Raw genomic sequence first — 14,928 nt, 5'->3', positions numbered from 1 at the left:
TTTTTTCAATTCTTCTTGAAGTTTTTTTTAACGGTTTGGCTCATCCACATACCAGTATTAGGCCGCGCCAGATGTTTGGGAACCCCTACTTTAAAAATATGACTGTGTGCTTTTGTGGCACCATTTGTGACACCCTTAACTAATTCTCTGGACTACTTGTTTTGATGAGCTGCACCCCTCCCACATGACATTCTTTATCTTCCTCATCCGACCCATTGTTCTGCCATCCATTCCATTACTTCCTTCTATTTTACCAGCCAGTTATTAAAGTAGATCTTATTAAAAGACTGGAGGACAAAAATAATCTATATTTGCATTCAGTCTATAGCAATTCATTAATATTATGACATTTAGAGGGAGCTTGGCGGCTCGGGCTGCCTGCTACCCTTTTCCCTCCTGGAAATGTTAATTTAAAAACTTCCCTCTTTGTAATGGAATAAGAAATCCTCTCTTACCCTATCAATTCTTGGAGCCTGGGGAGGCATACTAATTCACCAAATTGAGCTTGCATGTCACCTCAATGGAATAAGAAAAAGTGGAATTGGTTCTAAAGTCCCTAATGCCACCAGTTGTACTTTCTGTTGTGCATAGAGTGTACTTTAACATTTATGTGTTTATGCTAATGATACTAACCTAGTAGTTGTATAGATCATTGTTTCTCTGTTTTGATTGTCAAAGTAAATTATGAATGGAATTGAAAGATTGATTAATATATTGATTCTGGTTTGTTATTGTGTCTTTCAGGCTACTCACCATGTGCACGAGACATTTTGGCAGTGTGGTGACGCAAACTATACGCACATACCAGACAGACCAGTTCCCTCTGCTCCTTATTGTCATGGGGAAACGCACTTCCAACGAAGTTCTAAATGTTATTCAAGGTAAATATTGACTCCAGATGGAGAATATAGTTAAACTATGATGAACTTTTGTTATTAATATTGCACTCTTACCCTTAGGTAATACTGCAGTGGACGAGCTAATGATGAGATTAATGGGTGCTTTGGAGATCTTCACAGCACAACAACAAGAGGACATAAAAGATGAGGCAAGGAAACATAGTGACTGATGATGATGCATAGACATTCCATTTCCATTGATTGAAAGAATGTGACATCTTTTGGTGGTTTAAACGGCAAGAACAAATTACGCTGCCATAATAATAATCATCCTAATGCAGCCTTGACATGTTGTAGCATGTTGTTACCACCCTTCATGTATTTTTTTCAATATAACATTACTGCAATATTGTATATATGTTGTACATATTTTTGCACTACATTTTGGGCAAAGGTCTTAAGAAACATTAAGCAGGAACTGGGGCAATACTACAACTAATTTATAATTCAGCCCACTAAATAAATAGTATTTACTTTTTGAAAGTAGTTTGACGATGTTTCCTGCCTCATAACGCAAAGGCTTGGTTGGTTTGAAATAACCCAATAGCCCTTAACCACAGTAAACACATTTTATGCCCAAGCCTGTTAGACTCTTTTTGCTGCATCCATTAATTGGTACTTAGTTGCAATCGTACAGTTCATAGAAACAGTTGCATAAGGATACCTTTTTTTTTAAACTGTTTTTGGTGAACAATGTTATGAGTTAATTTTGATACCACTCAAAAAAATATCAGTACACTCCTGCCCACAACTGAGGTTTAGGGAAGTGTTTTGCTTTTACTCTGAATCGTCGCACGCTTGGGCAGAGCAGAGACATTGTTATCCAAAATGACACACAGACATTGTTTCACCTCATTCCAATTGAAGTCCACATTCCCAGCCAGGTTCTCACACTTGATGGGCGTTGTTTTTTTTTCTATGACAACTGTATCTATAAATTACAGACGTCACTCCGAATTAGGAGTTTAACAATGGACGTCAGCGAGCAGCAATGTTTATATGTAAGTCGTTGCCTGACTAAATATAAGAGTTGCTCACACACAGACACAATTAATACTTTCTTTCTCACCTAACTTACTATTGAGTAACATGTATTAGAATATACTGTATAGATTATTATTATTAGGAGTGCAACAATACACATATTCGTATTGAACCGTTCGATACAATGGTCTCGGTTCAGTTTATCAACTTCTGACGATACTGTGCTAAAAGCTCAGTGGATCTGCGCCTCCCACATTCATTCAGACCAAACAAAGCTGCTAAGACAGAACCTACATGCAAAGCTATAGCTTCTATAGCTTGTTGCAACATGGCTAATGCCTCAAATATACCTGAAATCAAAGATCCTCCACCATCATTCAGATCTGGCGAGTGAAACTACTTTGGTTTTCGTGTTATGACCCCGATGGCAAGCGTGTCGTGGAAAAAAATACACTTAACGAAAAACAACAACAGTGGAAATCCAACAAACATGACAACACATTAATGCTGACATCACTCTGATGCGAAAATAGGTGGAAGCAAACAAAAGTACGAAGCGACAACTCACAGGCTACAAACTTTACCCGGGGCATTTAGAAAGCTATTAGCGCATTTTCAAAGAGGGCAAAATAAACCGATCGGGCGATTGCTACTTTTATTGTTGTTGACATGCGACCGTTTTCCGTTGTGGAAAATGTCGGGTTTGCTGCGGACACTTGAGCCCCGATACAAGATTCCTTCACAAACCTATTTCACTGATACCGTAGTTCTTGCTTTTTACAACAAGACAAAAGCCCATTTAGAGAGAGCACAATGCACCACAGAAGATGGGTGATTTATCAGATGCATTTATTTTATTATTATTTTTTACAAGGTGCTGTTTTTGTTTTATATGGTGCCAAGTATGCAAGGCAGGTATAGCTACATCAGATACATTTAATTTAACCTAAAAACTGTACTTTTGAGTTGAAACAAAAATGTTGATAATTTTAATAAACTAAAAGTAAAAAAACTAAACATTAAAATGTCTCTTTTTTTGCCTCGAAAAAATATCGAACCATGACACTAAAATATTGAACGAACCAAATGGTGAATTTTGTGTATCTTTGCACCTCTAATGGGAAGCACGGTGGAACAGGGGTTAGTGCATGTGCCTCACAATACGAAGGTCCTGAGTTCAATCCCAGGCTCTGGATCTTTCTGTGTGGAGTTTGCATGTTCTCCCCGTGACTGCGTTGGTTCCCTCCGGGTACTCCGGCTTCCTCCCACCTCCAAAAACATGCACTTGGGGATAGGTTGATTGGCAACACTAAATTGGCCCTAGTGTGTGAATGTGAGTGTGAATGTTGTCTGTCTATCTGTGTTGGCCCTGTGATGAGGTGGCGACTTGTCCAGGGTGTACCCCGCCTTCCGCCCGAATGCAGCTGAGATAGGCTCCAGCACCCCCCGCGACCCCAAAACTGATAAGGGGTAGAAATTGGATAGATGGATGGATGCACCTCTAATTATTATATTACATCTTACATGGTACCCAAGGGGTATTAAAAAAATCTTAAATCCAATCATTTGAATTTAAGGCCCTAAAATGCCTATCCAGATCTTGTAAAAAGTCATGAAAGGTCCTAAAAAATGTATTGTCGTCATTTTTATTTACAAACCCTGTTTCCATGTGAGTTGGGAAATTGTGTTAGATGTAAATATAAACGGAATACAATGATTTGCAAATCCTTTTCAACCCATATTCAATTGAATGCACTACAAAGACTTTTCAAAAAAAATTTGCAAATAATAACTAACTTAGAATTTCATGGCTGCAACACGTGCCAAAGTAGTTGGGAAAGGCATGTTCACCACTGTGTTACATGGCCTTTCCTTTTAACAACAGTAAACGTTTGGGAACTGAGGAGACACATTTTTTAAGCTTCTCAGGTGGAATTCTTTCCCATTCTTGCTTGATGTACAGCTTAAGTTGTTCAACAGTCCGGGGGTCTCCGTTGTGGTATTTTAGGCTTCATAATGCGCCACACATTTTCAATGGGAGACAGGTCTGGACTACAGGCAGGCCAGTCTAGTACCCGCACTCTTTTACTATGAAGCCACGTTGAGGTAACACGTGGCCTGGCATTGTCTTGCTGAAATAAGCACGGGCGTCCATGGTAACGTTGTTTGGATGGCAACATATGTTGCTCCAAAACCTGTATGTACCTTTCAGCATTAATGGCGCCCTCACAGATGTGTAAGTTACCCATGTATTGGGCACTAATAGTTCTGCACAAGGAGTTTAAAGAGTGACAGGTAATGATGTAGTTGTTACACATGTCCTGCTGTTCTGCTCCGGTGCAGACCGTAGTAGAGGAGCACAGAGCAGATGTTCCCTTCAGGGTCGATGTTTTTGTCGGGGATAACAGCCTTCACTTTAACCAATTTATCCATAGTTTTATTTTTGGTACTTACTAATTATTGTATTTTTCTTAAAGGACAGACCAGGAGTGGCGACCATAAATCATGAAGCATTTAATATAATGTCAATAAAGCTTTGTATTATATTCTAATCTAATCCTTGATTATGGCAGACTATATGTAATATAGAAAATTGTAAATTGTTCTTTCAGTGCAACAAGAAAAGCCCAATGTGCCTTTTAATATATATTTTAACCTTCTAAAATGTTTCTTTTAGTGCAATAGGAAACACATGTTTATTGTATTGTGGGATTTTCTGTTAAAATAAACCCAATATTGAAATTTTTTGTAGTTCTTTTTATTTAGAAAATTATCGAAATGTATTGATATACATTTTGGTATCGGTACCAAATTATTGGTATCGGGACAACCCTAGTACACGGCTAACATTGCAGGTAATGGGAATTCAATGTATTACGCCTATAAAGCGCTCTAAAAAACATCCAAAATTCTCCATAAACGTTTTATATACATGCTCTAAGTATATATATAAAATTTAGTAACAGGCACATTTATAATAACGTGTAATATCGTATTTTGGTCAATTTAAGCGTCACGACTCTTTCCCTCAAGAAAATACAACTATTACTAATTATGACTACGACTACTACTTTGGGACAAATGATGATCCAGAACCTTATATTTTTGAGCTTGAAAATAGTCAGGATGAGCTACAAGATTTAGAAGCTGAGTGATAAGCAGATCATTCTACAGTAATACTAAGCATCATGTAGTAGTATTGCTTCATTGCAAAACAGGAAGTACCATATTTTCGGACCATAGGGTGCACCGAATTATAAGCCTCACTGCGCGTCTTATTTTAATACAAAAGGCGCACCGGACTATAAGGCGCCTTAAAAGGGTAATACTATGATTTTTTTCGAAGTTTAAAACACTTCCTTGTGGTCTGCATAAGATGCAATCTAAAATGTTTTGCAGACCATCTTCAAGTCGCTTTCTGACAGTCTCTTCAGGATTATTTACGTGGCTCACCTTCGACAGCGTCTTCTCCCCGTCATTTTTGTTGTACAGGTGGAGACTTGAAAGGACGGGAGTCGAAGAAGTGTCATAATATGGAGCTAACTGTTTTAATGACATTCAGACTTTACTTAAATCAATAACAGAGCAGCATCTCATTTGTGGTTCACTAGTGCAACAACAACGCCGGAAATGTGTCCTGTGAAAAAACGTTCGACCGGTACTCTCTAATAACTAAAGTTCCGTGGGTGAATTATGTAAACCCACTACACTGGTAGTTTTTAGCTCTTCCATAGCAGATATAAGTTACAACTTTACGCTACTTTATATTAGAAATTGCAACAGCGGAGGATAAATGCCTCATAACAAGAAGATAGAGAAAAATAAGTAGTTTATCGACTATGGTGTCAGCACGGACTACAATGGCGGATGCGCACAAATTTGCAGAACTTATACAGATCCAAAATACACGTCAGCAGGTACCAAAAGGTAAGAAAAGTTGATTTTGCATAATATTGCGAAACAAAACGACAGATAATGTCTACTAAAAGGTGCCATTTTGCAGTCATTATACACGCACATATGTTGAAACGTTAATGTATGTCTGACTACTAGGGCTGCGAATCTTTGGGTGTCCCACGATTCGATTCTATATCGATTCTTGGGGTCACGATTCGATCCAAAATCAATTTTTCCCGATTCAGCGCGATTCTCGATTCAAAAATGATGTTTTCCCGATTGAAAACGATTCTCTATTCATTCAATACATAGGATTTCAGCAGGATCTACCCCAGTCTGCTGACATACAAGCAGAGTAGTAGATTTTTGTAAAAAGCTTTTATAATTGTAAAGGACAATGTTTTATCAACTGATTGCAATCATGTAAATTTGTTTTAACTATTAAATGAACCAAAAATATGACTTATTTTATCTTTGTGAAAATATTGGACACAGTGTGTTGTCAAGCTTATGAGATGCGATGCAAGTGTAAGCCACTGTGACACTATTGGTCTTTTTTTAATTTTTATAAATGTCTAATGATAATGTCAATGAGGGATTTTTAATCACTGCTATGTTGAAATTGTAACTAATATTGATACTGTTGTTGATAATATTCATTTTTGTTTCACTACTTTTGGTTTGTTCTGTGTCGTGTTTGTGTCTCCTCTCAATTGCTCTGTTTATTGCAGTTCTGAGTGTTGCTGGGTCGGGTTTGGTTTTGGAATTGGATTGCATTGTTATGGTATTGCTGTGTATTGTTTTGTTGGATTGATTAATTTAAAAAAAGACAAAAAAAATTTTAAAAAATTATTTTCTAAAAATGAGAATCGATTCTGAATCGCACAACGCGAAAATCGCGATTTGAATTCGAATCGATTTTTTCCCACACCCCTACTGACTACTGTAGCCGTAATGATCCCACAATCCATCAAGCGGTGCGGCTTCATAGCTAAACAAAGTCGTACTAAAACATTTTGAAAGATTTTTGAGCACTGTGTGTTATGTTCTATATTCTCGATGGGACATTTAAAGTTTTGGTGTTTACTGGCGTCAACTTGCAGTCTACACGCATACCTTATGTGTGACTGACATTTACTGGTCACACTTATAATTCCACCATACCAAATAAAATAGATTTGAGGTCGGTAAGCACAGCCATAATTATTCCGTACATTGGGCGCGCCGGGTTATAAGGCACTGTCGATTTTTGAGAAAATGAAAGGATTTTAAGTGCGCCTTATTGTCCGAAAAATGCGATACATACTTCATAGAAAAAAGATGATGCAAACAAGGGTCTTTTCGTAACGACCCTTGCGATGTCTCCGGGGCTAAATTTTATTTTAAAGAGTTGATCTGGTTGTTGATTGTGGCCTGAGGAATGTTGGTCCACTCCTCTTCATTGGCTGTGTGAAGTTGCTGAATATTGGCAGGAACTGGAACACGCTGTTGTTTACGCCGATCCACAGCATCCCAAACATGCTCAATGGGTGACATGTCCAGAGAGTATGCTGGCCATGCAAGAACTGGGATGTTTTCAGCTTCCAGGAATTGTGTACGGATCCTTACAACATGGGGCTGTGTATTGTCATGCTGCAACATGAGGTGATGGTCTCGGGTGAATGGCACAACAATTGGCCTCAGGATCTTGTCACGGTATTTCTGTGCATTCAAAAAGGCAGTCAATAAAGTGCACTTGCGTTCATTGTCCATGGCGTCCGCCCACCCATACTTTAAACCCACCCCCACAATGGGCCACTGGATTCACAACGTTGACATCAGCAAACCGCTTTCCCACACGACGCCACACACTGTCTGCCATCTGCCCTGAACTGGCAAACGGGGATTTATCCCAAAAGAGAACACCTCTCCGGTGGCGACTTGTCCAGAGTGTACACCGCCTTCCGCCCGAATGCAGCTGAGATAGGCTCCAGCGACCCCCCGCAACCCCAAAAAGGGACAATCGGTAGAAAATGGATGGGATGGAGAACACCTCTCCAACGTGCCAGACGCCATTAAATTTAATTGCCCACTCAAGTCAGTTACAACGACGAACTGCAGTCAGGTCGAGACCCCGATGAGGACGACGGGAATGCCAATTAACTTCCCTGAGACGGTTTTTCGCAGTTTGTGCAGAAATTATTTGGTTATGCAAACCAATTGTTGCAGCAGCTGTCTGGGTGGCTAGTCCCAGACGATTATGGAGGTGCACCTGCTGGATGTAGAAGTCCTGGGCTGTTGTGGTTACACGTGGTCTGTAGTTGTGAGGCTGGCTGCCAAATTCTCTGAAACACATTTGTAGACGACTTATGGTAGAGAAATGAACATTCAATTCACGGGCAACAGCTCTGGTGGACATTTCTGCAGTCAGCATGCCAACTGCATGTTCCCCCAAAACTTGCGATATCTGTGGCATTGTGCTGTGTGATAAAACTGCACATTTCAGAGTGGCTTTTAATTGTGGACAGCCTAAGGCACACCTGTGCAATAATCATGCTGTTTAATCAGCATCTTGATATGCCACACCTGTGAGGTGGGATGGATTTTCTTGGCAAAAAATAAATGCTCACTAACACAGATTTGATAGATTAATGAACAATATTTGAGAGGAATAGGTCTTTTTTGTGTGTAGTAAAAGTTTTAGATCTTGAGAATTGATAGCAAAAACAAAATTGTTGTGTTTATATATATTTTTATTTTATATATGCACCCGTGATTCCAATCACAGTACTAAGTCTGTGTCAATCAGGATGTCTCTTAAGGACAGCAATTTTTCCACATTCCGCCTTGCGAAACAGTTTAAGCTCTGTAAGATTCAACTAAACAATCAATTATTTTATTATTGCTTTGCGATCAAGCGTACGGAGGTATTTTCTAGTCCAGCCACAAAATCTTGATTGGATTGAGCTAACTGGGCTTTGACCCTGGCCACTTAAGACCATTTACTTCTCCGTCTTTGAACTACTTGTGTGTAGCTACTTAAATAAACTAAATCTCTTCTAAATTTGGACTTAATCATGTCCGTGTTGCACATTTTGCCTTTCTTCTTCTGTGTTTGTCAATGTTACAGAGGAAGCTAGAGAGGGACATATTCACATGAGAGACAGAGACAGAGAGCACTGTAGACACTGAGCAGACTTAGCTTAGAGCAGTTTAGCAAATAGGTTAAACCCATTTATAACTTTTTAATCAGGCCAACGGCAAGTTTATGGATCAAGCCAAGGATCCGTGTACCGATGCACTCATCCATCCATCCATCCATTTTCTACCGCTTACTCCCTTCGGGGTCGCGGGGGGCGCTGGAGCCTATCTCAGCTACAATCGGGCGGAAGGCGGGGTACACCCTGGACAAGTCGCCACCTCATCGCAGGGCCCAGATGCACTCACATGTTTTAAATTCAAACTGAAATCCGATGGTATTTAGTATTTGTTCCATGTCGAAAGGAGGCGAGTTATTTTTGCCTTAATGTGTGTGGAGATGCAAATGTCTGTTGGTCTTTCATGTTCAATAAGACATTCAAATATTTAATTTGTCAGCCAACTTTGATGTTTCTTGCGTGAGTCATGTTTAGTCCACTGATGGAAGGCTCTTTTGATTCCTGGCCTTTTTTTACAGTTTCCTTTGACTGTCCATTCTGTAGGTAGTAGCAAAAATGTTTCCTTTGCATGTGCTGACAAAATACACACTATCCTTTTACTTACCCACCAATTAGTTTCACCCACTCCTTTGCCGTATCCAGGCAAGCACACAGCGTGGGCCCTCAGAAAAGAGAAAACTAATGGCTGTGTAACGTTAATACAATGAACTCCTGTATTTGGTCCCAGTTTTTCTGAAGCTCTTTGTAGTCACAGCAGGTATAAAGTGAAGGGCCGCCTGTCCCGTTCCCTCTGTACAAACAGGAAGAGAGAAGTCAAGGGAAATAAAGAGAATGGTGTGGTGAAACTGAGATGAGACAACATAAAGGAGGTTCAGAGTCGGACAAATGACAGGCTGGTCAAAATGAAATCCAGTCTGTTGCTACTCTTTTATGCCAAGTGTTTCTTGACATACTGTGCTCAGTTCTTTGTGGGGCCCGCACCATGTATATGGCTTAGATGTGTTGTCTGTGTGTTTTTTGATTGTTTTCGTTCTTTCTCCTTTTAACAGGATGAGCGTGAGGCAAGAGAGATGGTGAAGAGAGAACAAGACGAGGCTTACCGCCTGTCTCTAGAAGCTGACCGTAAGAAGGTAATACAATAATTAAAACAAATCCTCTTGAGAAAGTAGCCTGTTTGTACAAAACAAGGTGTTGCGACAACAGTAGGTACACCTGCACAGTTTAATAAAATCTAACTTGCTTTTGATTGACCCTGTCAGAGCGATAGTGTTTATTATTATGGATGCTGTTAGCAGAAGTTTATAACTGGTCAAGACATACATACATTCATTCACTTGTATAGTGAAATAGAATTGATTTAATCCATTTCTAAGCATTTTCAAGAACTTTGAAGCAGTTATTTCAGGACATCTACCCACGTAAGTATAAGTGGAAATGGGAACACTATTCATGTTCCGCCACTACAATATTTGGATTAGATATTATATGCAGCCATCCCTCATTTATCGTGGTTAATTGGTATTGGACATGACCACTATAAAATAATTTACGCGAAGTAGCATTAATATTAATAAAGCAAATATTTTTAGTAGTAGCCTCAATAGTAGAATCAATAGTTCTACTATTGATTACAGTACTCATCGGTAGCCCAGAGGATAGTCCAAGCTTTGCTATGGCCTTAGCCCAGCCACTAAAACACGGCCACAATGTTAAAATACTGTTAACATCTTGGGCAATTCCTCTGTTAGAACTGGACTTCCATTTGCTGAAGCCACGGGCATGTGTGAAGAATCCCAGCCTGAAGTGCCACGCTGAATGTTCAATGCTATGCCTCGCTTCATCAATGTCTCACCCGTGTCGGGATGTGGTAATGAAGTTGGCGTTGAAGATGAAGTCCATCAAAAAGTTGTTCAAAATTAGAACAGGGATGATTCTAAATCAATGGACAAATGTCCAAATATCGAGAATTATTTATTTTAAAGTAATGCAGATGGTTTAGTGCCAACACACACTGAGAAAGGAGGAGAAGACAAACAATGCTAGCTACTGCACGAAGATAACTTGCATATGAAGGAGAGAAAAAAAGAATACATGGTTTGTATAATTAATTAACTTAATTGGTGGTTAAAACTAATTAACTTTTTTAACCCTCTTTTGTCTTTTTGCCTCTCATAATGATTGTGAGGGATAGGCAAAATTCCCCCCAAAAAAGTGCAGTTCCCCTTTAATAAACAATATAAGAATTAAAGATACATTAATAATAGATTTATAATTGAATTGTTTCTCCTGAACTGTAATTGTAAAAAAAAAATGCAAGGTGCCCAAAGATTCCCATCTATTGAGTAGTGCTCACCCTTAACCAGGAAAAGGAAGTCCCTCTATCTTTATCGATCCCCACAATATGATAATATAAAATAAAACAAATACTGAAATGTAATACATATAATACATAAATAAAACTTAATTTGACACTTAATTTAGGCCAAAAACATGTAGGCTGTGCTGTAAAAAAAAGTTTAAAAAAATAAAGTTTAAAAAATAATAATCTGGTATACTTACAGCTACATATATTGTTTTGATTTCCATCTAATACAACTTTTCTTTTGTTAGAGGGAAGCTCAAGAGCGAGAGGAGGCAGAACAAGTTCGCTTGGAACAGATGAGAAAAGAGAAGGAGGACGAGAAGGAGGTTGTATCTTCACTATTCTCATCTAACATCAGTTTTGGTCACATATACTGTATTTAATTACATGTTTTTTTAATCAATCTAGTTCTCAGCTCACAGCACTGGCTCAATTAGATAGTGATTGTGTTGCCTGCCAGCCATTAGAGGTGATAAGGCATTTTAAGTTGAATACCATAGACTAATTACAGTCAGGCTTTGTTCTGTTTAACTATTCTGCATTGGTACAGCACACAAGCACATATTGAAGCCAAAGTTAACAAAAGACTGAGGCTTGCTTAGAGGCTTGTGCACAAACACATATATTCACTTGAAAACAATAATTGTATGCCAAGTGAGGGTGCAAACACACTGGCAGACACTGTCACGCATACAGGAAAAGAAATAATTCTGTGAGGCCGGCACCAATGTCATTATCCACTCCACAGTAGTACAGTGTAGAGAGGGCTGATTGCTGTTTGCTCAGCAGCATAGAGCTTCAGGGCATCGTAGGGATTGGGTGACACAGCTCGCTCAGGTGATTTGTCACTTAAGCTAAACAGAAAACAACAAAAGAGTCTCAGGCTGCCCATCTTAATTATGTATCTGTAGACCATTGTGTGTGTGTACACACTGGTGTGTTTTGACAATGGTCACTGTGGCCTGAGTTATATTACATTTCCATTCCCGTAGCATGCTGTCAATTGCGGTCTCTTTTGACAACACACTGGTGTTGAACTTTGTTTGTTTTTTAGATGATAATACTCTTTGACAAAGAGTCTCTCCGTCACGAATGCTCTCATTGCTGTTGAGAAACCGGGAAAAAAAAATTTTACTATGAAAAAGATCTATTATTATCATAACTATAACGCAATAAATATGATCCAGTAGTCTTTTTTGGCTGTTTGTTTTTTTATATTTTACAAGAAAACTTATACTCCGCAAAAGCTAAAATGTTAGCAAGGTTCGATATATGAAAGCTTAAACATACTTATTTTTTGCCCAACAATATGAATACATACAGTATATACGGCACACTTTTTGTAGGATTCTGTGTTTGCAGAAATATTTCGGAAAAGGTTTTCCTCGGTTTTCTTGTATTGTATTGGTTATCATGCGGCCAAACATTACACCTAACAAACTACTTTGTTCGCCCACCTATTATTCCACTGACTTGAGTGCCCAAACAGAATCTCACATTGATAATTTTGTATTGTTGTTTTTTTAAAACACTGCGAGAGCCAAACTGTTCGTAACACGTCTTTACTCCAAAACCTGCTTGTGATCGCCAGGAATCTGTAGTTCTTTGATAACTTACAGAGTTACACCACAAGTTTCTGTGCTTTTTCTGTGCACTTGAAACCTATTAGAGAGATTCAAGTGCCAACATTTTGATAGAGAAAACAAGAAACACTATTATTGAATTCTGGAAATAACTTGTAGCAGAGCACAAAGATGACATAGGTGTGGCGAGCCCCTCCGCTTATCTCTGACTTTGCCAAAAAATTGTAAATGTTTATTTATCCATTTCATTTGTCATGTACTGTATATGTATTTTGTATATTGTTCTGCAGGTAATCTATGTGTTTTGTGTTAATATCTGAAATGGACTAATTGGATTTGCATTATTTCTTGTGGGGAAAAATTGCTTCCGTTTTCGTATAATATGTTCTTCGCCGAACCTTCTGGACCGTAGTACTAACAAACACCTCAACATCATAGTTACTATATATTATTTATTTAACTTTTTTGTTTGCAGTCACTTTCCATGTGAGACATGTTTGATTAACTTTAGCACCATTTAAACAATTCTCAAAGTCCGCAAACAACAAAAAATATGACAAATGTGTAAGTAAATGTCTTTGTTTTGTTGACAGATTATTATGTTTATTTTGAGTAATGTATGTCATATATTAGGATAAGCAAAAAAGTCTAATTTACCGGCTATTTGTTTTGTTTGTATGTTTAAGATGTTGAATCTTTTTTTGATTGTTATGAAACATAATTTTCCCTGAACTCCTACAACAAAGAGCTGGTTACTATGCAGTATACACCAACATTGCAAATTGCATAGTCACCGTCTTTTTTCAGTGATTTTACCTTTTTGTGTTAAGAATAGTAAGATAAAAGCAAGAGATGGGAGGGTCGTGCACTTTGTATGTGTTTCTAATGTACGATTTACCACTTTTGAAGTGGGGTCTTACTTAGCATACAGTTGACTGGCTGTCAGGTGCGCCACCAGTCGGCATTTGTTTGCTTTCAGTGGTTAGCAGAGCAGAGACAGATGAATGGATAGATGCTTCAGGTTATTGTACGGAGCAGCCCCAAGCTCCACACCTGACTAGACGCGTGTGCTATGGTTTCTTTAGGGACGCTACCTTTCTCTCATGTGCAGGTGATTATGCTTGTGTCTGTGGTTGACTGTCTGTCTCCATTTTGAAAGTCCACACACGCACACACACTCTCAATCTGTTATTTGTGTGTGTGTTAGTGTGTCCCAGTGGGGGCCTTTAGCCCAGTCAGCATCAGCTTTTGTACCTGAGGGACCTAATGGTGGAGTGGCACACGCGCCACCTTGCCCACCCAACACTAGAAGCTGCTAATGAGCTACTGTTGTACACTCTTATGAAATATAATTGCATTATGGTGTGCAAATAAAACCGGGGCGTGTTGTCACAGCATATGCTCCCCGGCTGGCCAAACAGGAACAACAAGCGGAGGGGGAAGGAGGAGTTCAGGGGCAAACAAGAGCGAAGAGGGATGCTCCCAAGAGAAGCTGAAACGCTGTCGCCCAAACACAGGAGGGCTGATTAGCGCTGATGTGAAATTTGGCGGTTGATGGTTTCCTTTTGTTGTAAAAGCCATTCTTGTGCTATAACGTACAGCCTTCACTGACCAAGCTACTGAACCAGATATGTATACAAGTGTGTGTATATATATATTAGGGGTGTGGGAAAAAATCGATTCGAATTCGAATCGCGATTCTCACGTTGTGCGATTCAGAATCGATTCTCATTTTTAAAAAATCTACTTTTATACTGTATATATATATTTATTTATTTTTAAATGTTTTAAATTTAAAAAAAAAAATTTAATTAATCAATCCAACAAAACAATACACAGCAATACCATAACAATGCAATCCAATTCCAAAACCAAACCCGACCCAGCAACACTCAGAACTGCAATAAACAGAACAACTGAGAGGAGACACAAACACGACACAGAACAATCCAAAAGTAGTGAAACAAAAATGAATATTATCAACAACAGTATCAATATTAGTTACAATTTCAACATAGCAGTGATTAAAAATCCCTCATTGACATTATCATTAGACATTTATAAAA

The 14,928-nt window shown here is 38.7% G+C and overlaps 1 protein-coding gene across 1 annotated transcript in view; it reads left to right on the top strand.

The window, feature by feature from the left end:
- Positions 1-14,928, top strand: part of faf1 (Fas (TNFRSF6) associated factor 1) — a 223,865-nt gene that overhangs the window by 174,546 nt on the left and 34,391 nt on the right. The window contains exons 14-17 of the mRNA XM_062038546.1: positions 745-881; positions 960-1,048; positions 9,967-10,047; positions 11,528-11,605. Of these exons, the coding sequence (XP_061894530.1) occupies positions 745-881; positions 960-1,048; positions 9,967-10,047; positions 11,528-11,605 (385 nt within the window). The remainder of the gene's footprint in view (positions 1-744; positions 882-959; positions 1,049-9,966; positions 10,048-11,527; positions 11,606-14,928) is intronic.

This window comes from Entelurus aequoreus, linkage group LG27 (genome assembly GCF_033978785.1).
Source record: "Entelurus aequoreus isolate RoL-2023_Sb linkage group LG27, RoL_Eaeq_v1.1, whole genome shotgun sequence".
Taxonomy (NCBI): Eukaryota; Metazoa; Chordata; class Actinopteri; order Syngnathiformes; family Syngnathidae; genus Entelurus; species Entelurus aequoreus.
This window is presented reverse-complemented; position numbering and strand designations above follow the sequence as displayed.